At 35.4% G+C, this 23,165-nt stretch overlaps 2 protein-coding genes across 6 annotated transcripts; one reads left to right on the forward strand and one right to left on the reverse strand.

Annotated features, from left to right (window-relative positions):
- Positions 1-1,348: 1,348 nt before the first annotated feature.
- Positions 1,349-16,490, forward strand: si:ch211-161c3.5 (uncharacterized protein C3orf18 homolog). 2 transcript variants are annotated; one of them, XR_009271805.1, is made up of 6 exons: positions 1,349-1,862; positions 6,318-6,739; positions 8,863-8,888; positions 9,034-9,160; positions 13,186-13,340; positions 16,384-16,490. XR_009271805.1 is itself a non-coding variant. In XM_058779902.1 (5 exons), exons 2-5 carry the CDS (start codon positions 6,443-6,445, stop codon positions 13,264-13,266), a joined length of 531 nt encoding a protein of 176 aa, XP_058635885.1. In that variant the 5' UTR covers positions 1,350-1,862; positions 6,318-6,442; the 3' UTR covers positions 13,267-14,785. The 2 variants fall into 2 exon arrangements, 1 of the variants encoding a protein (XP_058635885.1); XM_058779902.1 differs by lacking the exon at positions 16,384-16,490 and having other exon boundaries at positions 1,350-1,862; positions 13,186-14,785.
- si:ch211-161c3.6 (high mobility group AT-hook 2b) lies at positions 14,846-20,947 on the reverse strand. 4 transcript variants are annotated; one of them, XM_058779904.1, is made up of 6 exons: positions 20,556-20,947; positions 18,360-18,515; positions 18,193-18,276; positions 18,048-18,095; positions 17,565-17,597; positions 14,846-16,522 (listed from the first exon to the last, which is right to left on the reverse strand). In XM_058779904.1, exons 2-6 carry the CDS (start codon positions 18,471-18,473, stop codon positions 16,436-16,438), a joined length of 366 nt encoding a protein of 121 aa, XP_058635887.1. In that variant the 5' UTR covers positions 18,474-18,515; positions 20,556-20,947; the 3' UTR covers positions 14,846-16,435. The 4 variants fall into 4 exon arrangements, with proteins under 4 accessions (XP_058635887.1, XP_058635886.1, XP_058635889.1 ...); XM_058779903.1 differs by having other exon boundaries at positions 20,575-20,941; XM_058779906.1 differs by having other exon boundaries at positions 18,369-18,515; positions 20,575-20,930.
- Between the last annotated feature and the right edge of the window lie 2,218 nt (positions 20,948-23,165).

Genomic DNA, 23,165 nt, shown 5'->3' on the forward strand with positions numbered 1-23,165 from the left:
GGATCAGCACTAATGAATTGTCACCGCTAGGAGGCAGCGTTGGCCAGAAAGATATTTTTAATAGCATATGGACGACGCCATCTGCAGATTGTGTAGCCTACTACAATGAACACATGACAGTGGCATTTTAATTGTTACAAAACATTAGGCAATGGATGTGCTTTAGTCTTCTGCCCACTTTTAGAATTACACCATTCATAATCCATCCATCTTTTGGATTAATTTTAGTTAACAATTCATTTTAATCAAGGATTTGTTGTCACACACACAGCGGCTAGCACTTAGCATCAACACATATGTTGGATAAAAGGCACTTTAGTAATATTAATGTTTAATATTGATAATAAAATGTTGTTTTGACAGGTAAAGGCACCTTTAAAAGTGAAGGCTGCAGGGTTTTAATGGTGCAGTACCATGAAAGAGGCTAAAAAATCAGGATGCAGAACGCAGAGCCTTGTTTGATGAGGAGTTAAAGGCTACACTGAAACACCCTCAAAACTTTGCCAGTAATATTTTGCATGTTTTTTTTATTAACAAAATAGCACTTGACTTGAGAACAAGCAGAAGCACTAATAAATAATTTTTAATAAATAACAGTATTACCTCATTTCATTTTGTTTGCCTACAATTAACAAGCAAACAAATGACTAATTTGTAAAAAAAAATACTTTTACAAATTATTACAAAATATTCATTAATAATTCTCTTTAAATTAGGTATTTAAAGATTAGGTATTATAAATAGAAAATATAACAATATGTATACAGTTATTATCAGTATTAGGCTTATTAATACAATGGGATCATTTTTTCTGACATTAGATATTTTGTTTATTTCAATAATATTATCATTTTATAAATTAATTAAATAAATATATCATTATATACCACGTACATGTCATATTTAATTTAAACTTAATTGAAAATTGTTGTAGTTTTCATAAAGAAAATTATGCCAGGACCATTAAGATTTTTGCATTGTGAAATTTTCATGACAGCAATATTATTGTATGTATATATATATATATATATATATATATATATATATATATATATATATATATATATATATATATATATATATATATACAATTTTGTATTGAGAGAGAAAGAATTGGATGATTGTTGTGCCATTCTTATGTTAATATATATATTATATATTATATATTAACATAATATATACATTTAAACAATTAAACACACACATCTTTAAAAAGAAAACAGAAGTGACCCTCACATGTTCCTGACACATTAATTAATAATTCATTAATACTGAATAAAACAACTAAAATGAACTACAAAAACGCTTTTCTATAGACGTTTGAGACCCTAACCATCACTCATCACACATCTCACCTCAGTTCACATAATGCACCAGCAAGGGGTTAAAATCCCTGAACTCTCTTCCCTGGGCACAGCATCTGGTGTGTCCAACCATTAAATCCTTTCCTCATCCCTGCTAAGCTTGACGGACGGCCAGACGAGCCAATCACAGCGTAAAGCTGCCCCACAGCCATCCAATAGCAGTTCAGGAAAGAAGGAGGGACATTCCTGGATCACATAGCTTGGGTTTGTAGCATCCTTGTAGCTCAAGTCTTGTCTTTGAATAAAATGCCATGAAAGAAAACCAGAGAACAGCTGAGAAGGAAGAAACGAGACGTAGTTTTGTACAGAGAGAGAAATGTGGTGAACGCAGGGACCTAGAGGGGAAAAACCTTTCAATTCACAGCCCCTCAGCTGCTCTGTTCTAGCTGAGGAACGAAGGAGGAGGGGTGAAAGGAGAAATTCCCTCTCCTTTTTTCCATCGTCTGCCTGGTAAACCTTGGAAGGACATCAGCTGTGGCCACATTTCTTCATGAACAGGTCAGTGTCTCTCATATCAGCAGTCTTTGACAAGAGCCAAACAGTTTCTTATTAGACTCCAGCTTATTTACTCTCATTTTACACTTTTTAAATGCTCGATACAGTTCAGTTCATGCAGAAAAACAGATTTATAACTGATAAGGCACAGGAGCAGGCATGTTATTTTGGTGTCTTTGTTGGTATGTCTATCTTTGTCTTGCGGTGGCCTCTGATTGGTCGAGGAGGCGGGCTTAAGAGAGCCCAGAGCGTTCTGATTGGCTGAGGCACTAACATGTTCTTCATTAAGCGTGCAGACTGTTTGTGAAATGAGACAGAGCGTTCACCCTAAATGATTATGTAAGAAGATAATTAACCACCCTCAAATACACAGATTACTGGGATCGACTGCAGATATTTCTGTCTCCTGTGTTTGAATGTCCTCTGACAGGGGAAAAAGATCAGTAAACAGGTAGACAAAGACCTGTAGGAATTTTGATTTCTGTTGTTGACTATTTCATTGTTTCTAAACAAACCTGCAGTGCACTTGCAGTGGAAGTCTATAGAGCATCAGCATACATTTAATATATACCGTTTTGAAAGTACATGCAGTCAAAAGACTTAAACATTACATAAAATAAAATCATAAGGATTGCTTATGATCTTATCTTATGTAAGACCCCAAAATTATATATACGACTCCCTGATGACAATGAAAAGGGGTAAATTTGTATAACGTGTGCAAGGATACTAGAAAGGGATCTGAACAAAGTAGCGTTTACTTTACATACAGCAAACTTCATCCAGGAATTGATGCTTAATAGATGATTTAGATTTTAACAACTCAAGTGCACGGAAGAATTATTCAAAGTGCTTTAAAGAAAACAGAAGCTGCATATTTCTGCTTTTAAACACTTTGGTTTTGTAGATGCATTAGTGGAAAGGCGGTTTTTGCTTGTTTATACATACTGAGAGACGAGCTGAAATTACTGTTTGTGCTCAGTGCATTAAGCTATAAATAAAGCTATTTATTAAAAAAAGAATATGAAATAAAATAAGAATATTAGATCAAATTAAATAAGTTTAATAATTAAGTTTAAGTCCTAAAATTACTAAAACTGAAATAAAAATGAAAGCTATATAGGAATATATATATATATTAAGTCTAAAATAAAAGCTAATTCTAAATACTTTAGAAATAAAATGATAAGAGTCCAAGAGTGAAGAGGTGCAGGGTTTGTTCAAATCACTTGTACTAAGTTTGACTTAGCAAACAACATTCATTTTTCCTGATCATCTAAAATATGCAAGTGTGTGAGTATACGAGAAAACGGAGTCAGCTTGTCAGTCGCAGGTGGCCTGTTGTTAGAAAGTGAGAGAGAGAATGAGAGAGAGAAACAGCGAGGGAAAGCAAGAGCACATCTGTGTGCATCTCTTACGAAACGCATCTCTTTCAACACGAGCCGTGTTTCTGGGTACTTGCCTTCCTAGATACAGTATCAGACTGGTGCTGTCTCTCATTCTCTCTCTGTGCCACCCTTTACCCACATCCTGCCACGACACCCACTGCTGCCCGGCTGCTGCTGCAGGGAGGGAGAAAACTACCTAACGGCAACAAAAACGTACACACAGACACTTTCAGGAGAACTATGCGTGAATCTCATGTAAATATGTCCAATTTAAATTTCAATTCAAATGAAAAACAATAAAAAAAGATATTATGTAAAACATATTAGGACAAGTCTGTCATCATTTACTTGCCAAAAACCTGTATGATTTCCCTTCTTCTGCAGAACACTAAAGAAGATATTCTGGGTGAATTATTCCTTTAAGATCTTTTTCATTGTGACAGTTTGGTCATCCCAATTTTTCATTATTCATTTTTTTTTTTTTTTTGTATGAAATCAGCTAAATTAAAGACAGTACAACAAATACCATTCATATTTTTCAATTTAAAGTGTAAAGTTTCATTTAGTTTTACATTACATTAGGGAGGTGTTTTTGCATGACACAAAATATGAGAACAAAATGTGTTTAGGTTGTTATTAAAATGGTATTGGGGTGAAATATTACACTTATATCATTCACGTTCAGACATGCACACTTCCATACATACAGTACCGTTCAAAAGTTTGAGATCCACAAGATTTTATTAATGTTTTGAAAGATGTCTCTTATGCTCACCAAGGCTGCATTTAAATGTTTTCTATCTGAATATGTTTTAAAATGTAATTTATTCCTGTGATACAAAGCTGTGATTTTCAGCATCATTACTCCAGTCTTCAGTGTCGCATGATCCTTCAGAAATCATTCTAATATGCTGATTTGCTGCTCAAGAAACATTTCTGATTATTATCAATATCAGCTGTGCTGGATTTTTTGAAAAATACAAATTCACAAGAACTGTCTTTACTGTCACTTTTTGATCAGTTTGATGCATCATTGTTAAATGAAAGTATTAATTTCTTTCATAAAAAAATCCAAAAAATCTTACTGAGCCCAAAATTTTGAATGGTGTTGTATTTGCGGAATAAAATTTGCTCTATGGACAAAGTGACACAAATTGTTTAATTGTACATGTTAAATTTAATATTAAAAAGGGCGATCCCTGCCGTTTATTTTTGTTTTAAAAGTCTTGTATATTTGTGTTGATCAAGCTAAATATTCAAAATTGTCACTTCTGGATGGAGGAATTTTTACACTCATTTACTGAACTGTATGTCATTCTAAACCCATATGACTTACTTTCTTCTGTGGAACACAAAAGGAGATGTATTATAATAAATAATACTCACACTGCTTTTGTCCATACAACAAAAGATTGGATGAAAAGCACCATAAATGTATCATAAAAGTAGTCTGACTCGTGCACAATATTCTACAGAACAGTCTTCAGAATTTAAACAATAGCTTTTGTGTGAGGAACACACCAAAAATGTAGTTTCAAGTCAAATGTTCAGCAAATATCAAAGTTATCATGTGGCTTCAAAAGAATTCCATTCCATGACTTGAAGAAAGTCATACAGATTTGATATGAAGGTGAGTAAATGATAACTGAATTGTCGTTTTTTGACGGCCCTTTAACTGCACAAGCAGCTCTTTGTGAATGGAGACAGGCTGCGGTTTAGGAGATTTCTACATTCTCATTCATATCCACCGAGATCTCAACAGCAGATTCTCCTATTCTCTATTTTAAGCGTCGAACCTCGTTCCTGCCTCCTGCCCCCACATCCACAAACGCACATACACGCGGATCCTAACGGTTGTAATGTGGAAGGAAGCTTGCGGTTTGCCAACAGTATCTTAAAAGCTCACACATCCATATGTCGTCCACAGGGTTTGTACTCGTGTACTCACACACACACTCACGCCACAAACCCACACTATCAGTCAAGATCAAGCAATCACACACAGATTTTCTCACTGATAGAGCCGCTGCTTTCCAAACATGTATGTCTAAAATTCCCTTTTTCCCATTGTGAGTTTCTAATCGATAGGGTGCTTTCAAATACAGTGACTAAAGTTTTAATAATCTCAGATGTCCGTATAGAGATTGAAAACTTGGGTTTAGCATTTTCTTTTAGGAGTAACACTTATGTGTCTTTTGAAAGACCTCATTTTGACCAAATCCCATCTTTGTTCAGTAAGATTTTTTTTTTTTTTTTAAAGAAATGAATACTTTTAGTCAGCAAGGACGCATTAAATTGATCAGAAGTGACAGTAGTGTTTCTCTTGAACTTTCTCAAAGAATCCTTCACAGTTTCCACAAAAATATGAAGCAGCACAACTTTAACATTGATGATAAATGTTTCTTGAGCAGCAAATCAGCATATTAGAATGATTTCTGAAGGGTCATGTGACACTGAAGACTGGAGTAACGATGCTGAAAATTCACAAGATTAGAAAATAACTTTTAAATTGTAGTAATATTTCACAATATTACTGTTGTTTATTTTGTTTTTGATCTCACAAATGCACCCTTGGTTAGCAGAAGAGACATTAAAAAAATCGATATATTTTCAAGTATGAAGACCCAATATGTACTGTGAAAAACAAATATATTATAGTATGTAATATGATCTGGAAAACATTTATGTTTCTAGGTTACACTGTTTCTTTTTTCTACCCACCAGTAAAATATATTTAGATACACAAACCTGAAAAGAAAGAAATCTATGGCTGTCAACAGAATAAAATAAAGTGATTATTCCCATTATTTTCAGTCTTCAGAAAGAATGAAATATTGTTGAAAATAAAATATAAAAACAATATGAAATATAAAAATGAAATGCATGTATAAAGTGTCATAATATTTACTTTTATTATCCTTTTTACAATTCCGTTGTATTCCCTGTTTTTCTATACTTTTCCATAGACCCACTAGCTGCCTATAGGTTAGTAGTCAGGATGTTAGCTCACTATATTTAAAAACAAAGCCAAATTGTATCTATCAATCTAACATCAAATGTTCTTTCACAGGATTCTCGCAGGAGTTCAGGATCACCCTGAGCATCATGGCCGAGGCCTGCTGGAGGACTGAATCCCTGTAGGGTTGCCTTCAAAGCGCACTCGGCTCGCCTCCGCGCCGGCGTCCTGCAAGAACCATGTCTCTGACCACCACCAAACCCGATATGTTCACCTCCACCCAAACCCTGACCCCGTTCCCGGCCCCTACATTCCCCCTCGCCACCTTCATTCCTGTTCTCACAAGTTCAGCAGAGCCCAGAACTGAGCCGGAGAACGTGACGTTCAGGACCACCTTCCGCTCCGTCACGACGTCCGCGAACGAGACCGGCCTGAACTCCACACAGCTGCCCGTGGCGTCGGTGGAGGGCGCCGGGATGGGGATGGTGCTCGTGCCGTTTGGAATCATTACAGTCATTGGGCTGGCTGTTGTTGTGGTGAGCGAACTCGATGATAATGACAACATTAACTTCTTAACAGGGACGTGCAGAGAGTTCCTCAGGGGCAGGGGCTCTACTATTTTACATTACTATTTTATATTTTTGCAAGAGGTCACTTATAGTCATCAAGCCTGCATTTATTCGATCAAAATTTTTATATACTTTATTAATTTACTTTATTTACTTAATGCATTTTATGCAATGCTGATTTATTAGCAATGTTGGAAACCTGTGATACTTTTTTCATGATTCTTTGGTGAATAAAAAGATAAATAAGAACAGCATTTATTTAAAATATATAACTTTTGTAACAATATACATTACCGTTCAGAAGCTTGAGGTTTTTTTTTTTTTTTTAAAGCAGTTAGTTTTTATTCATCAAGGACTTGTTAAATTGATAGAAACAGTGATAGTAAAGATTGATATTGTTAGAAAACATCTCTATTTTGAATAAATGCTGTTCTTTTTAACTTTTTATTTATCAGTGAACCCCAGAAAAGTATCACAGGTTCCAATAAATATATAAATAAAAATAAAGCAGCACAACTGTTTCCAACATTGATAATAAATCAGCATATTAGAATGATTTCTGAAGGACCATGCATTGAAGAATGGAGTAAAGATGCTGAAAATTCAGATTTGAATCACAGAAATAAATGATATTTTATTAAAATAGTATAAAAGTATATATAATATATCTAAAAAAATTTGATTAAATTGTAATTATATTTCACAATATTAGGCTACAGTTTTTTTCTGTATTTTTGATCAAATAAATGCAGGTTTGATGAGCATAAGACACATTCATAATATTGCATAAATATCAAAAATTGCAATATTTTACACTTCACATTATAGGCCTGTAGGTGACACTTAGGCTTAAATAACTATGATAGTTTCATCGAATAGTAAACGGTGTATATCATACATAAATATAAGTGAACTGAATAGCCTACTGATTACCATTATTGCGACTTTTGGCACTGGACGGTTTTGTGCAGTGCTTTTGTAGTCATCTATTTTCTCAGCGATGTAATTTGATTTATAAAATGAGACAAACCACAGATCCAGATCGCTCTACATAAGCTCAACACACTAGCTTTGATTATTGATGAAAAATGTTTAAAAAAGCCTATTGTTTGGTTTATTTTTTCCATCCGTCGACCCATAGGCACTCACTGAAAGAACCATATATGGCTCGAGAGCCTCGGTTTCTGAACAGACTGGAATATCAGTCAGTCGAGCAAAACGCACGCATCACATAGCAACGCTCAGATTGACAGATATGTAAAAAATAAACAGGAATTTTCCGACCTGAGCGATTAGTTACTGTTTTGTACAAATTGTCATGTTAATTAGAATTCAAATGCATTTTGTTTTATTGACCACAATATCATTGCTATTTGTCCGAGAGGGGCACTTTTGAATAATTTTGAAGAAGGGCAGGGACTCGAGCCCCCAAAGCCCCCCCCTTCTGCACGTGCCTGATAATCACAAATCTTTCTTAAGCATCAATCAGCATATTCAAATTATTTCTTAATGATCATGTGACACTGAAGATTGGAGTAATGATGCTGAAAACTCAGCTTTACATCCCAGGAATAAATTTCATTTTAAAATATACTCAAATATGAAAAGAGTTATTTTAAACTGTAATAATATTTCACAATATTAATGTTTTTACTGTATTTTCGATCAAATAAATAATGACTGGTGAGCATAAGAGACTAATAAAATCTTATTGATCCTAAACTTTTGAAACTTTAGTTCATCTAAAAGTTTACTTTAAGCACATACACATATTTAAATTGACTCTTTCTCTTTTCTGACAAAATTATTGAGTCGTGTAATTTACTGAAATTCATACATACATATTTTGGGTTATATGAGAATAGATGATAACACATTTATTTGACTAGAATACTACTTATATTTCCCTCTTCACTGTAATCCTTCACACTTGATTGTCATTGATTTTTCTTGCTAATATATTTGTTTACTTTAGACACGTTAGACTTCTTGAACATTTATATTTAAAAAGTCAGTTTAATTGATATTTGAAATTTGGATTATAATTCTGAATCTTACATATCATTTCTGCATTTTCTTCTCCTCACCAGCTTCTGTACATCAGGAAAAAGAAAAGGTAAGAAATTGTGCATTCAATTATCACTCCACTACAGATATTTAAAGCAAAACTGAAAATCCCCTTTTGGTTCTAATTGGAACCCTCTGATGTTTCCCACAAAGAAGAGTGTCCTTAATGAAGCTGTGATGGTTTTTCTCTACAGGCTGGAGAAACTGAGACACCAGCTGATGCCCATGTATAACTTTGATCCAGCTGAAGAACAGGATGATCTAGAGCAGGAACTCTTGGACCACGGACGCGACGGAAGCCCAGCAGGACCAAACTCCAAAGTAAGAGATCAACACCACACAGACAGATAGAACGATTGATAGAATGACAGATCGATAGATAGATAGATAGATAGATAGATGGATAGATAGATAGATAGATAGATAGATACTGTTGAATGTGATACAAATTATACATGCAATAAACATGAATCACACACACACATACAGTCATGGCCAAAAATATCGGCACCCTTGCAATTCTGTCAGAAAATACGACACTTCTCTCAGAAAATTGTTCCAATTGCAAATGTTTTGGTATTCACGTGCTTATTGTTTTTGTTTGCACTGCAACAACACAAAAAAACAGAGAAGAAAAGTCAAATTTGATCAAATTTCACACAGAACTCAAAAATGGACTGGACAAAATTATTGGCACCTTGTCAAAATTGTAAGAAATAATTGCTTTTCAAGCATGTGATGCTCCTGTAATTTGTATTTAGACACACCTGTGGCAAGTAACAGGTGTGGACAATATAGTAATCACACTTGCAACCAGTTAAAATGGAGAAAAGTTGACTCAACCTTTGTGTTGTGTGTCACACTGAGCATGGAGAAAAGAAAGAAGTGTAAAGAGTTGTCTGTGGATTTGAGAGACAAAATTGTGGAAAAACATGGACAATCTCAAGGCTACAAGTCCATCTCCAGAGATCTTAATGTTTATGTGTCTACTGTGCGCAATATCATCAAGAGGTGTACAGCCCATGGCACTGTAGCTAACCTCCCTGGATGTGGACGGAAGAGCAAAATTAATGAAAAATTACAACGAAGGATTGTTCGAACGGTGGATAAAGAACCCCGATTAACTAACAAACAAATTCAAGCTGATCTGCAGACACAGGGTTCAACAGCGTCAGCTCGCTCTATCCGTCGCATCTGAATGAAAAGGGACGACCCAGGAGGACACCACTGCTGACACAAAGGCATAAAAAAAGCAAGACTGGAGTTTGCCAAAACTTATGTGACAAAACCACAATCCTTCTGGGAGAACGTACTGTGGACAGATGAGACAAAAGTAGAGCTTTTTGGTAAAGGACATCATGGCACTGTCTACAGAAAAAGAAATGTCCCTACAGTCAAACATGGCGGAGGTTCAAAGATGTTTTGGGGTTGCTTTGCTGCTTCTGGCACTGGATGCCTCGACTGTGTGAACGGTGTCATGAAATCTGATGATTAACAAAGAATTTTGGGGCGCAACGTAGTGGCCAGTGTCAGAAAGCTGCGTCTCCACCAGAGGTCATGGGTCTTCTAGCAGGACAATGACCCGAAACACACTTCAAAAAGCACTCAGAATGGCTCACCATTGAACAGAGTGTTACAAACTACTCTCTATCTTCTTTGCTTTTTGCGGCACCTGTACCACTCAAAAAAGTGGCCAACACAAACATTGCGATTAGTAGCTCTCTCAAAATATGGTATCAGGTACGGAAAGCATTTGCGTTGTCATCTACCACACTGTCCCCTACTGCTTGCAATCATGCCTTTAAGCCATCACTCAAAGGAATGGTCACCATGAGAGACTTGTATGTGGATGGTAAATTTGCTACATTTTATCAGCTGAAGAAGAAATTTGATCTTTCACCAACGCATTTCTTTAGATGCCTTCAGCTGAGAAATTATGTTCGCACGTCAATCTCACAATTTGAACTGCTTATAGATGAAAATGAAGTATATAAATTGCTTTCTGCCTCCTCTAATGCCTTTAATTTGATTTCCCGCTTTATGGGTGTCTTTACCAGTCAGCTCAGCATATCTACCTTATATCTGAAAGATTTCTGGGAAAAGGATTTAGACATTCAGATAACCGACGAGGACTGGCTTGAGTATATCAAGGCCATAAATACATGTTTTATTAACTCAAGGTACCAACTAATTCAATATAAAGTAGTACATAGGCTTCATTACTTCAATTTACCCGTCCATCTCTTCTAAATGTACCAAATGTGAATCTGCAGAGGGCTCTCTGGGACATCTTTTTTTGGTCATGCCCGAAACTTTATGAGTTTTGGAGTGAAATTTTCAGATTCTACTCAGTGGCTTATTCCTGTGACCTCTCCCCTGACCCAGCAATTGCTGTCTTTGGCTGGTCTAACTCTCTTCATGGCTTAGGCCATCAAATTAAAAAAGCTGTCCAATATGGAATGGTAGTAGCTAAAAAAAATCATCCTTTGTCAATGGAAAAAGGTATCAAAACCACTTTTTAAATCTTGGTTGACTGAACTTACTGCCACTTTGCATTAAGAGAGACTCCGACACAACCTTTCTGGTAACATTGCTGGCTTTGAGGCCATCTGGGAACCATTTCTTAAATGTTTAACAAATGTCCAAGGTAATAGCTTAAAGGTTTGACCCTTTTACTGTCTGTATTATCATATTGCTCGTTACCACTGGTCTAGAAATAGATGTATAACATCATAAAAAATGTGTATAGAACTGTCTTTTTCATTTCTTGTCTTTTTGTACTGTTTTATGTTGTCATAATGTTGAAATAAAAATATATAAAAAAAAAAAAAAAACAACACTCAGAAATGGTTACAAACAAAGCGCTGGAGAGTTCTGAGTCCAGATCTGAATCCCATAGAACACCTGTGGAGAGATCTCAAAACAGCAGCTGGGAGAAGGCATCCTTCAAATCTGAGTGACCTGGAGCAGTTTGCAAAAGAAGAGAGGTCCAGAATTCCAGCAGAGAGGTGTAAGAAACTCATTCATGGTTGCAGGAAGTGATTGATTTCAGTAATGTTTTCCAAAGGGGGTGCTACCAAAGTTAAGGGTGCCAATAATTTTAAAAAGTGCATATTTTTTATATCTGTATCAGATTTGACTTTTCTTCTGTTTTTTTTTTTTGTGTTGTTCCAATGCAAACAAAAAAAATTTAATAAACGTGAGTACCAAAACATTTGCAACTGCAACAATTTTCTGAGAGAAGGGTTGCATTTTCTGACAGAATTGCAAGGGTGCCGATATTTTCAGCCATGACTGTGTGTATATATATGTGTGTGTGTGTATACGTGTATGTGTATATATATATATTATATATTTAACAAACCATACATCAATGGAAAGCTTATTTATTCAGCTTTCAGATGATGTATAAATCTCAATTTATGTGACCTTGGACCACAAAACCAGTCTTAAGTGTCAATTGAGATTTATACATCATCTGAAAGCTGAATAAATAAGCTTTCCATTGATGTATGGTTTGTTAGGATCGGACAATATTTGGCCGAGATACAACTATTTGATAATCTGGAATCTGAGGGTGCAAAAAAAATCTAAATATTGAGAAAATCGCCTTTAAAGTTGTCCAAATGAAGTTCTTAGCAATGCATATTACTAATCAAAAATTAAGTTTTGATATATTTACGGTAAGAAATTTACAAAATGTCTTCATGGAACATGATCTTTACTTAATATCCTAATGATTTTTGGCATAAAAGAAAAATGGATAATTTTGACCCATATAATGTATTTTTGGCTATTGCTACAAATATACCCCAGCGACTTAAGACTGGTTTTGTGGTCCAGGGTCACATATATATATAATATAAATTAAAAAAAAAAGTTAATTTAGTTTATTTATATAAAATTGAATTATTATAAAACTAAGGTGAGTCTCTGAAAAACATTTCACTCATACGTTTTTGAATGATTTTTCCTAATTTACATTTCTACCATTCTTATTTCTCTTAAGTTCTGACACCAGGCCATGTGGTTTGTTATTTGTGGTAAAGTATTCATCACTGTAAATGTGTCAGTTACCACACATCCATTTAATATCACTAATCATCAAAATACAACTGTTACTGAATCCACATTTAAACTCTCCTCCATTTGTGTTCTGGCACCAAGAGCCTCATTATTCTCATTCTCATACCGTCAACATAACAGAATTCATTTTATTTTTCTAATTCATATTTGTGCGATATTACATTGTAGGACTAGATTTGCATTTTTATTAATTACATTCTATAATGTTCTACAGTCAATATCCTGTAGTGTTTACTTTAACTCTCTCTTTCATGCCACAGACACTGACCACAAGTCAGGGAACAACTCAAAAACCCAGTCGACTTGTTTTCACTGACGTGGCTGATGCCATTAATGCATGATGACACTCATGCTGCACAGGAAAAAAGGGACACAGAATTCTGGACAACTGGACACTGGGATTCAGGAATATTTGGTATGATATAGTACACTGTAAAAAATAAAATGTATAACATTGGGTACTGGGAACTGCTGCCATTGTAGTTAATAATTCCTTAAGCCAAAGTTACAACCTGCAGTGTTAAAGGAATAGTTCACTCCAAAATGAAAATTTGCTGTAAATTTACTCACCCCCAAGCCATCCAAGATGTTTCTTCATGGGAACAGATGTGGACAAATTTAGCAATCTATCACTTGCTCACTGAATGAGAGTCCAAACATATGACTGATAAAAGTCCTCTCTCATCAAAATCCACCCATATATTTGTTTAGAACTATTTTGGCTGGTAAACGGTGCTTGATCTGTGCATATTTCTCTCCTGATTCAGACCAGACAACGTTTTCACTGCAGAAAGCAATATTATGGATAGACGACTTGTATTTTAACTTACTTGTGGATTATTGTGATGTTTTTATCAGCTGTTTGGACTCTCATTCTCATGGCACCCATTCACTGCAGTGTATCCAGATTCCTTTAAGATCAGTAAAAAAATTTTGACCACTTTGAAATGATGACAAAGAACATAAACTCAGAATCTCTGAGTGCAAGTGGTGACAGAAATTATTGCAACAAATAAACAATGATGAAAACATTTTTACAGTGACAAATATTGCATTATACAGTTTAAGGACGCGTGATTAAAAATCTGCAAAAAAAAAAAAGTTCTGCACTACTACAGAAGTCAACTGGATCTGTCCAACTGTTATAAACACTCATGCAACATGGACTTTATTGTCATCTCTAGCCATAAAAAAAAGCCTCATTCATGCAACATGAGCAGAACGAATGATTCGTAAAATGTGCATAATGTGACAATTTACAAAACAATAATTTTAGAAACATTGAATGAGGCTCATTGTGTTTCTTGTTTATCAGAATGACTGATAAAATAATGTTTATTTTTAAGAAGGGACTCCAAATGCAACTTTAACCCCTTTTTTTGTTAGAATTCTTTATTAGTTTGGTTCATTATTTATTCACAGCTAAAGGTGTTCTGTAAACTGACAAGTTTACTGAAAGGAATTACATGAACTTTCCCTGAGAACAGAATTTTTAGCTTTAAAGTAACATTTGTTTAATTTAAATTGTGATGAAGTGTCAGAGGTGACATCAGTCAGCCATTTCAGATGCAGTATTATAAAGATCTTCCATGTGAAATGAACTGTTTCGGTTCACTGAAACACAAACGTTCTGTCACAGCCTGTGAATCTGCATAAATGATGAATGTTGACTGATTACGCAAGATTTACAATGAAAAAAGTGATTTTTTTTTTGTGTGTGTGCATGGGTGTAGATGAAATAAACAAAATGTAATAATTCTATGTGCACCACAAACCAGTGGTGGATCATTTTAAAGATGTTTTTAACTTTTATGACAATGAAGGGCATAATAAAAATAGATATTTACACTATGATGTGCAGGTGTTATTGAAAACTAGGGAATCATTCTTGTTAATGCAATAAAGACAATAACTGATGGATGATGTAAACATGTCTCAAAAAGGAACTTTATTCATTGACACACCGCTGCATAAACAGCATTACTGGCCTTTGAAGAATATAAAAAAGAGGTAAGTTACCTGAGCCTGTATTTATGAGGCACATTGTCAAATGTTTTAACAAGTAAATGACTAAACTGATGACATATACCATGATGCATTTGAACAATGAACTTCACATTAAAAACTTCCTGATCAGAAAAAGGTTCTTGATCAAAATTTTGTAAAGAACCATTATACCTGTTTTTACGTGCATCTACTGTATGCTGACACATAGGAGATGCTTTAAACATCAGTCATCGTTCCCATATCAGCGCAATAACATAATTCATAGCAGTACAAATTAGATGATGATTTAAAAAATGCTATTTATGAAAATACAGTGCCAAAAAAGTTACCTTGTTCCAGAGAATGGCCATTGACAATATATGCATTTAAAAACAAATGGCAAATATTCCATTGTCTAGAATGCGCAAACAAAATCACTGAGGTTTCTGAATTTCACCATCATCATGTGAATCATAATGACTGTTGTTTTACATCTTTGATCGGGTCATTATTCTTTGGTGTAAACAGATGCATTTGAATCTATTCTTTTCACTGTAAACATTAAAATAAAAGAATAAAAAGAACATCACATAAGATCAGTCATTTAAAAAGTTGCAACATTTGATTGAGGAGTAAATATCAAGCGTTGCCAATACAATGTTTCCAGAATCCTGAGAAGATTAAATTAATTTATATAACCCAAGCATCATCCATATACGGTGATGATTACAGTTTCTACATTTTATTATCTTTGGATTTTTTAAATCCTTGAACATTAATTAAATGTCTTAAGCAAATCAAGTTCATGTTTTGTTGTTGTTATTTTGGAGTCCTGTTTATATAAGAATAAGGCATACCACAGTTTCTGGATGCCAAATTGTGCACAATAAAATGTGTTTTAAGTTCAAATTTGATTTCTAGTCGACTAAAGGAATAGTTCACCCAAAAACGAAAATTTGCTGAAAATGTGAATTATTATGAATTATTGACTCTTATTTGAGCCAGAAGCAACATCTGAAGTTAAAAACATCTTAATGATGGATTTGTTTCTTACAAACAGAGATTTTTTTACTTCACAAGATGTTAATTGATAGAGTCGTGTTTTTATCAGCTGTTTGGACTCTCATTCTGACGGCACCCATTCACCGCGGAGGATCCACTGGTGAGCAAGTGATGCAATTCTAAATTTCTCCAAATCTGTTCTGATGAAGAAACTACATCTCGGATGGCCTGAGAGTAAGTGCATTTTCAGCAAATTTCCATTTTCGAGTGAACCATATCCAAATAATAAACAAAAAGAGAAGATATTATTTCCAGTTTTTAAATGGCAGTGTAACTGGAAGAACGGTGTTCATCATGAAGTCTTGTGATGGTAGTAAACAGACTTAAGGGTGACTTTTGAAAAATGTAGTCTGATCTTTCCTGAAAATTTGAGTGTGATTTGAGCAATGGCACATTTTCACTTTTTACAGTTGAGATGGAGAATTACCCCAACGTAGTAACAAAGTCATCACTGAGGTAGTCTTAGTCACTCTCCTGCGATGGTAACGCAGCAGGCGGAGTCTGAATGGGCGGCTCCTCTGACTCCACCCCTTGAACCGCAGGATGAGGCTGGGAGGAGAGGAAAGAGAACACATGAGGAATGTGTGTGCATGTAGATGTGCGTGCATGACCTGAGAATCATGACAGTTGGGACAGGAAACCAAGAAATCTAGGGAGCTGTACCAGGTTTCCCTTCAACACACTTGAGTCATTTATCTCTGTGCTAACCTGAGAACTGTATGAGTAACAGGGAGTTTTACACGGTTTCTGAATACATTGCCGGTTTCACTTCAGAAAGGGCTGCAACTCTTGACAGTCACTGATTGACATGTTTATCAGGTTTAGTGTATAACGGAATGAGACGTTTCTCAAGCAGGACTATTCATTTTGTTCATTATGGGTTGCAGGGCTGCAAACAACTAATCCACATGATCGATAATGAAAATAATCGACTCGACTAATCGAGCTTTTGCCACTTTTAATTAGTGGAAAACATTTCTTTGAAAACTGCTGTATTCTCAGAAAACGAGCCTTGTAATTGTAAGTGCTTAATATTTATTTTAAAAAGTGCTGCTTTTATTCAGCAGGGATGCATTAAGTTGATCAAATGTGACATTTATAATGTTACAAAAGATTTCTCTTTCAAATAAATGCTGTTTTTTTTTAACTTTCTATTCAAGAGTCCTGAATTTTTTTTTTAATCACAGTTTCCACAAAAATATGAAGCATCACAACTGGTTGATAATAACAGCAAATCAGCATATTAGAATGATTTCTGAAGGATCATGTGACACTGAAGTAATGAAGTAATGATGCTGAAAATTCAGCTTTACATCACAGGAATAAATTACATTTTTAAATATATTACAATAGAAAACAGTTGTTTTACATCATAATGATATTTCACAATATTACTGTTTTTACTGGATTTTGATGAAATAATTGCAGCGTTTGTGAGCATTTCTTTTTTAAAAGAAAAATCTCACTGATCCAAATGTTTGAAATATCAGAGGGACTATATATTTTATTTACATTTGACTGTGGAAATGATAAAAGTGTATACTGGAAATTATATGGACTTATTAAATGTTACATGTTTTTTTTTTTTTACCTGCTGTTCTTCTTGATGAACGGTCTTCTGAGGCTATGAATTAAAGAGACAAAGAATGTGAGGGGAAAAATAAGACATTTTTACCTTTGAAAATTGCTAAGGCCCAGTACTCTCAACACAAAAACAGCAAAACAGGATATTTAACAAGATTTTTTTTTTTGGGGGGCAAAATATGCATTTAACAGTAAAACCAGGAATATCCAATCAAGCAAATCAGGTAATTTTGGTTCCATATTTAAAAGGGATATAAAATAGAAAAAAGTATTTGTTTACTCTTTTGAAAGAGTAATGAACAATTACGACATACTCTACTAGACCATTTACGAAAGCTAAGCTGCAGAAACCGTTTTCAGGTCATATATGTTTTAATACATTTAAAATGTATTTTTATTCCATGTAAATTCTGCTATATTTGAATTCATCAGCTGCTCATGCTGATATGCTATGCTGCAGAGTTTAAAGGAAAGGATGTGCGATTCTTACCCATTTTCTTGGTCTACCTCGTGGTCTCCGTTCTCTAGGTGGCTCTACCTGCATCCAAAAACAGATGAAGGAATGAGAGAGTGTTATGTATCTGAACAAGCATCATTCAGCTCAAGTTTAAGTGCTCTCCAGTAAGTTCTCTTACTTTGGCTGTTACCCGCTGGCCTTTATTTTTACTGCCTCTTGGCCTTCCTCTCGGCCTCCTGGGAGCAGAAGCTTCAACAGGCTCCTGAGGGATACAGTTCACTTGGTTTTATTCAATTTATTTCATTTTTCCAAAAGAACTCTATCTATCTATCTCCATCATTGTACCTCTCTGACCTGTTGTGGTTTGCGGGGTCGTCCTCTTCCACGTTTGGGAGCTGGTGCCTCCTCTTCTGGGGTCGCTGTCTCCATCTGACCTGCTCCGGTCTCCTCCACATCCATCCTGATCCCAAACCTTCTCAAGCATGCATGGACACACACAACCTGAACAAGATGAATGTGGAAAAGAAAGAGCTTTACATCAGTGTAAAAGCCAACAATATGCCTTAAATCAAAATATATAGTAGAGAGGTCTTTATTTTGCAATAATGCACTTATAACATGGCTTCTTACCAAATAAATAAGAAATATTGATTTGAGCTTAGATAATGTTATCATGCGAGAGGAAAGGGAGTGAGGAGTGATACGAAAGACATGAAACCAGCACAACGACTGCATGTAGGTTAATTATAGTTTATTCTCAATTATGCATACATATTTTACTCAAAACGTTTTGCATATGAATGAATCTAAAATGAAAACACAGAACTACTTACTAACTCAGTTTAACTCAGCACAAATCCCAGTGATTTAACACAACACAATCACCTCAACTTGTGTTACATCCTCATCACTCTCATATATTTCTTATATTTGACCAAAAATCTCTTTCTCATAATTAACTTCTCATCTTCAACGGTCACATCATCTCATTCCTACAATGACACAGCATTAGTCATAATTTTAACAGTAACAACCTGGGGTGTGAGAATATTCCACAGAAATGAAGCCTCTCTCTATATATATATCATGAGGCTATAAAACCAAAGAAAACGTAAGAGTAATTTCTATTGTCTAAAAGTGGCACAAGTATTCACTAGAATTCACTGCAGACTCTTCGGTCTTACTGCTGCGTGTTCGTATGATATGTAATTTACTGGCCGTGAATGTATATACACATGAATTTCATCAATGACAGCTTATTTAACCCCTGCTGGCAGAGAAAGATCTTTTAGGAGCCTGTTCAATGGCATCTATTCACATAAAACATAACTTTCCATGTTCCTCTCATGCATATATAACTAACCGCTTTATGCCATAAACTACGTCTCAGTGGCTGCTAATAAGTAGACAGAATAAGCTATACATGCGGCAATATTATTGCACTGTTTGACTAGCATTTTCATATGCAATGGTATTTAAAAGTCAATGTAAGGTACTTCATTCCCATTATGGTAGATTACAAAAAAAAAACAGGGTTTTTCCCATGTCTACTTTTGGGGTAATGAGGTACTTTTTGTACCAGGTAGCATCAACAAAATAAGTATCTAAATATAGGCTGCCATAGTATTGCAACATTTTATCAAAAAGTACCAAACATTATGGCTTCGTCACGTGGTTTATCATGTTATAAATAAAATATGAAATTAAATCAAAATAAAGGTCTTGAATAGCAGGAAATGGCAAACAAGCTATTCAGTGTGTTTTTTTTTAGTGGTCTTTAAGTTCTTTTTCCATATGGTGGGCAATTACAACAGCCCACATTCTTCACATATTTTCAGACCTACAGAAAAATGTAGCTGGCGGTCGTGAACTACAGAGCGTAACGAGCACGCTTGTGGTGTCCTGAGGATGTAAACACAGCCCTAGCAACATTTAAACAGGGAGAAACAAAATATTATTAAAGACACTACAAAAACAACCTCAACAGCCACAGAAAAGAAAAACGTCAGTGATTAACACAACAATAGAGCTAAAATTACTAAAAGTAACTACAAGTACGATGGCATTACCATGTTTTTGTGGACAAGATACCATGGTAGTATAGTTTTGGACATACCACATGGTAACACTCTGGTATTATTTTAAGTTCTATGTAAATACCATGGTATTATCAATATTGTATGGTATATATGAAAGTACATAAAATACCTTCTTATACACATTTCTTGCTAAATGTGCTGTAGTGGAACCATGGTACAGTGATATCCGATATACTTTGTATATAACATAGTACTGAAACATTATGCACCATGGTACTACAAGGTACTTTCAAGAATAACAATTAATAGTATTTTGCATTACGTATTAGTATTCTTTGTCTATTCAAACATGTAACATGCAATATCAAAACTTGACATGAAATCTGCGATATCCAGATAGTGATATCATCAGATTGCTCTCTCAGTACTAATAACAAGACAACTGTAGCATAAACAAATTGTTTTGTAATACAAAAAAAAAAAAACAATAAGTTGTAAATACCCCGGGCAGACCGCTTTACCTTGCTTGCGTTGTCCTCAGCACTTCGCGTTCACCTGGAGCAGCCGCGTCGCGTGTGATGAGACCGCGAGTATCTACATCAACATTACATGATTGACATCATTTCTGGACCCGCCTCCTTTTTACGCCAGATCCTTACGTCAATCATTTTTCTCAGATCTGCGGAACTGAAGCGCCACGCCTCATTTTGCTCGTCCTGTTGCCTCTGCAGCTCTTCTGTCGCTTTTTGTAAAGGCATTCATGTTCGTCTAACGTTACATCGCTTCCTTTTTAACAACACTGACTGCACGCGAGCGCTACGCCGCAAGCGCTTTGATTGGTCCACTGGATGACGCGTTCTCTGTGTCGCGTCGCGTTTTCTTGCCGCGGAGGCGCCTCTTCTGATTGGCGTCGCGTACGAAGTACAAGAGTCATGAATGAAGGCAGTGAACGCTTATTTAAAAGGCAGGTGCTAAACAACTGACAACACGACCCGTTAGCAAGCACAGGAGCAAGCACATACTAGGGTATTATTGTGTCTGCTGCCTCAGTGACATGATAAATATTAGTAAAAACGTCAAGGAATGAGTAATCAGGGATTTTTTTTCTTATCCTAATGAAGTATTTCAAGAAAACAAAATTAGTCACTGGCAGAATAATGAGAAAGCAATAGCAAAAGTACCCAAAAGTACCGTGGTATTACGGCTATATAGTGGTTTTGACATATCGTGGTATCTACTTAAAATCAAGTAAATATTTATATGGTATGTCCAAGAATAGCATGGTTCATGTCCAAAAAAACAACAACAAAAAAAACAGAATAGTACCATGATACTATGCCCACAATATATATATGTACAGTGCTGCTTGAAAGTTTGTGAAGTTTTTAGAATTTTCTATATTTCTGCATAAATGTGACCCAAAACATAATCAGATTTTCATATAAATCCTGAAAGTAGACAAAGAGAACCCAATCAAACAAGTGAGAGAAAAATATTTTCTTTGTCATTTATTTATTGAGAAAAATGATCCAGTGTTACATATCTGTGCGTTGCAAAAGTATGTGAATCTTTGCTTTCAGTATCTGGTGTGACCCCCTTTTGCTGCAGTAACTGAAGGTAAAGTTTCTTGTAAATGCTGATCAGTCCTGCACAATAACATGTAGGAGTTTTAGCCCATTCCTTAGTGCAGAAGCACTTAAACTCTGTGATGTTGGTGGGTTTCCTCCGATGAGCTGCTTGCTTAGGTCCTTCCACAACATTTTAATTGGATTAAGGTCTGGACTTTGACTCAGCCGCTCCAAAACATTAACTTAAATAAAAATTCTTCTTTAACCATTCTTTGCTAGAATGACTCGTGTGCTTGGGGTTGTTATCATGCTGGAAGCTGGAATGCAGTGTGTTCATAACAGCTTCTCATTTAAACCGATAAGTTCTATTTTGGATTCATCCATCCATTAAGCCTCTCTCCAATAGTCCTCTGGCTTGTCCACATGATCTTTAGCAAGCAATTTTCTTTTTGGAGAACAGTGGCTTTCTTCTTGCAGCTCTGTCATGCACGCCATGGTTGCTCAGTGTTCTCCTGATGGTGGGCTCATGAACATTAACATTAGCCAATGTGAGAAAGGCCTTTAGTTGCTTAGATGTTACCCTGGGAACTTTTGCAACCTCGCAGACTATTACACGTTCTGCTTTGGAGTGATCTTTGTTGGTCGACCTCTTCTCGGGAAGGTAACAGTGGTCTTGAATTTCCTCCATTTGTACACAATCTGTCTGACTGTGGATTTGTATGGGATTAATCATATCATATTTTGAGCATGCAAAAGTGCATTTTGCATGCGCGCAAACAGAGTTTTGTGGAGAAAATGTTCATCTTGCAATGAAGAAAGTACTTTGAGTGCACGAAAATAAATTTAGTATTTAAAGTAAGTTTTTGGATGTGTGCAGAACTTCTCTTTTGCGCGTGCAAAGTTTCACTAGCTTGCTCCCCTGATGCCCGCCCTCAGTGCTGCTCTCTAAATGCCGATGGCTCGCTTGCTCAACACAACCCAGCTTACAATATGCCATAATTCCAGCCAATCAGAGACGAGGCTCCTAAATTCTGATTGGCTGCTTTTGACAACCAATCACAACATTCCCTGCATTACAGACAACAATGGAAGAGGAAAAATACAGTGCGAGCATTATTGTGCAAGTTGATATTCTGATCATACTTTTTCCAAGCACAATTTACCAATTCCAAATGACATCAATCTTAATAACTACTATTAATCTTGTATTTAGTCATTTATAACTGATATATAATTTTTCATGAAGGCTGGAAGTGAAAAACGCCTTATATTCAGGTGTGCAGAATTATTAAGCAGGTTTTCATTTACAAATAAAATGAGCCAAAAAAGAGATTTAACTCAGACTGAAAGTCATAAATTATTAAATGCCCATGAGAAATATTCAAAACTAATGCAATACTAGAAATTGCAAAGTTAAGACATGACCATTGGACAGCAAAATACTCAGTGGGTCAGCAGGGTAAGTCAAAAACATGTGGAGAAGAAAAGATGCATGTTAACTGCAAAATAATTAAGAATTAAGGTGAAGAATTAGGTGTGAAACC

The sequence above is a fragment of the Onychostoma macrolepis genome, chromosome 06 (assembly GCF_012432095.1).
Source record: "Onychostoma macrolepis isolate SWU-2019 chromosome 06, ASM1243209v1, whole genome shotgun sequence".
Classification (NCBI taxonomy): Eukaryota; Metazoa; Chordata; class Actinopteri; order Cypriniformes; family Cyprinidae; genus Onychostoma; species Onychostoma macrolepis.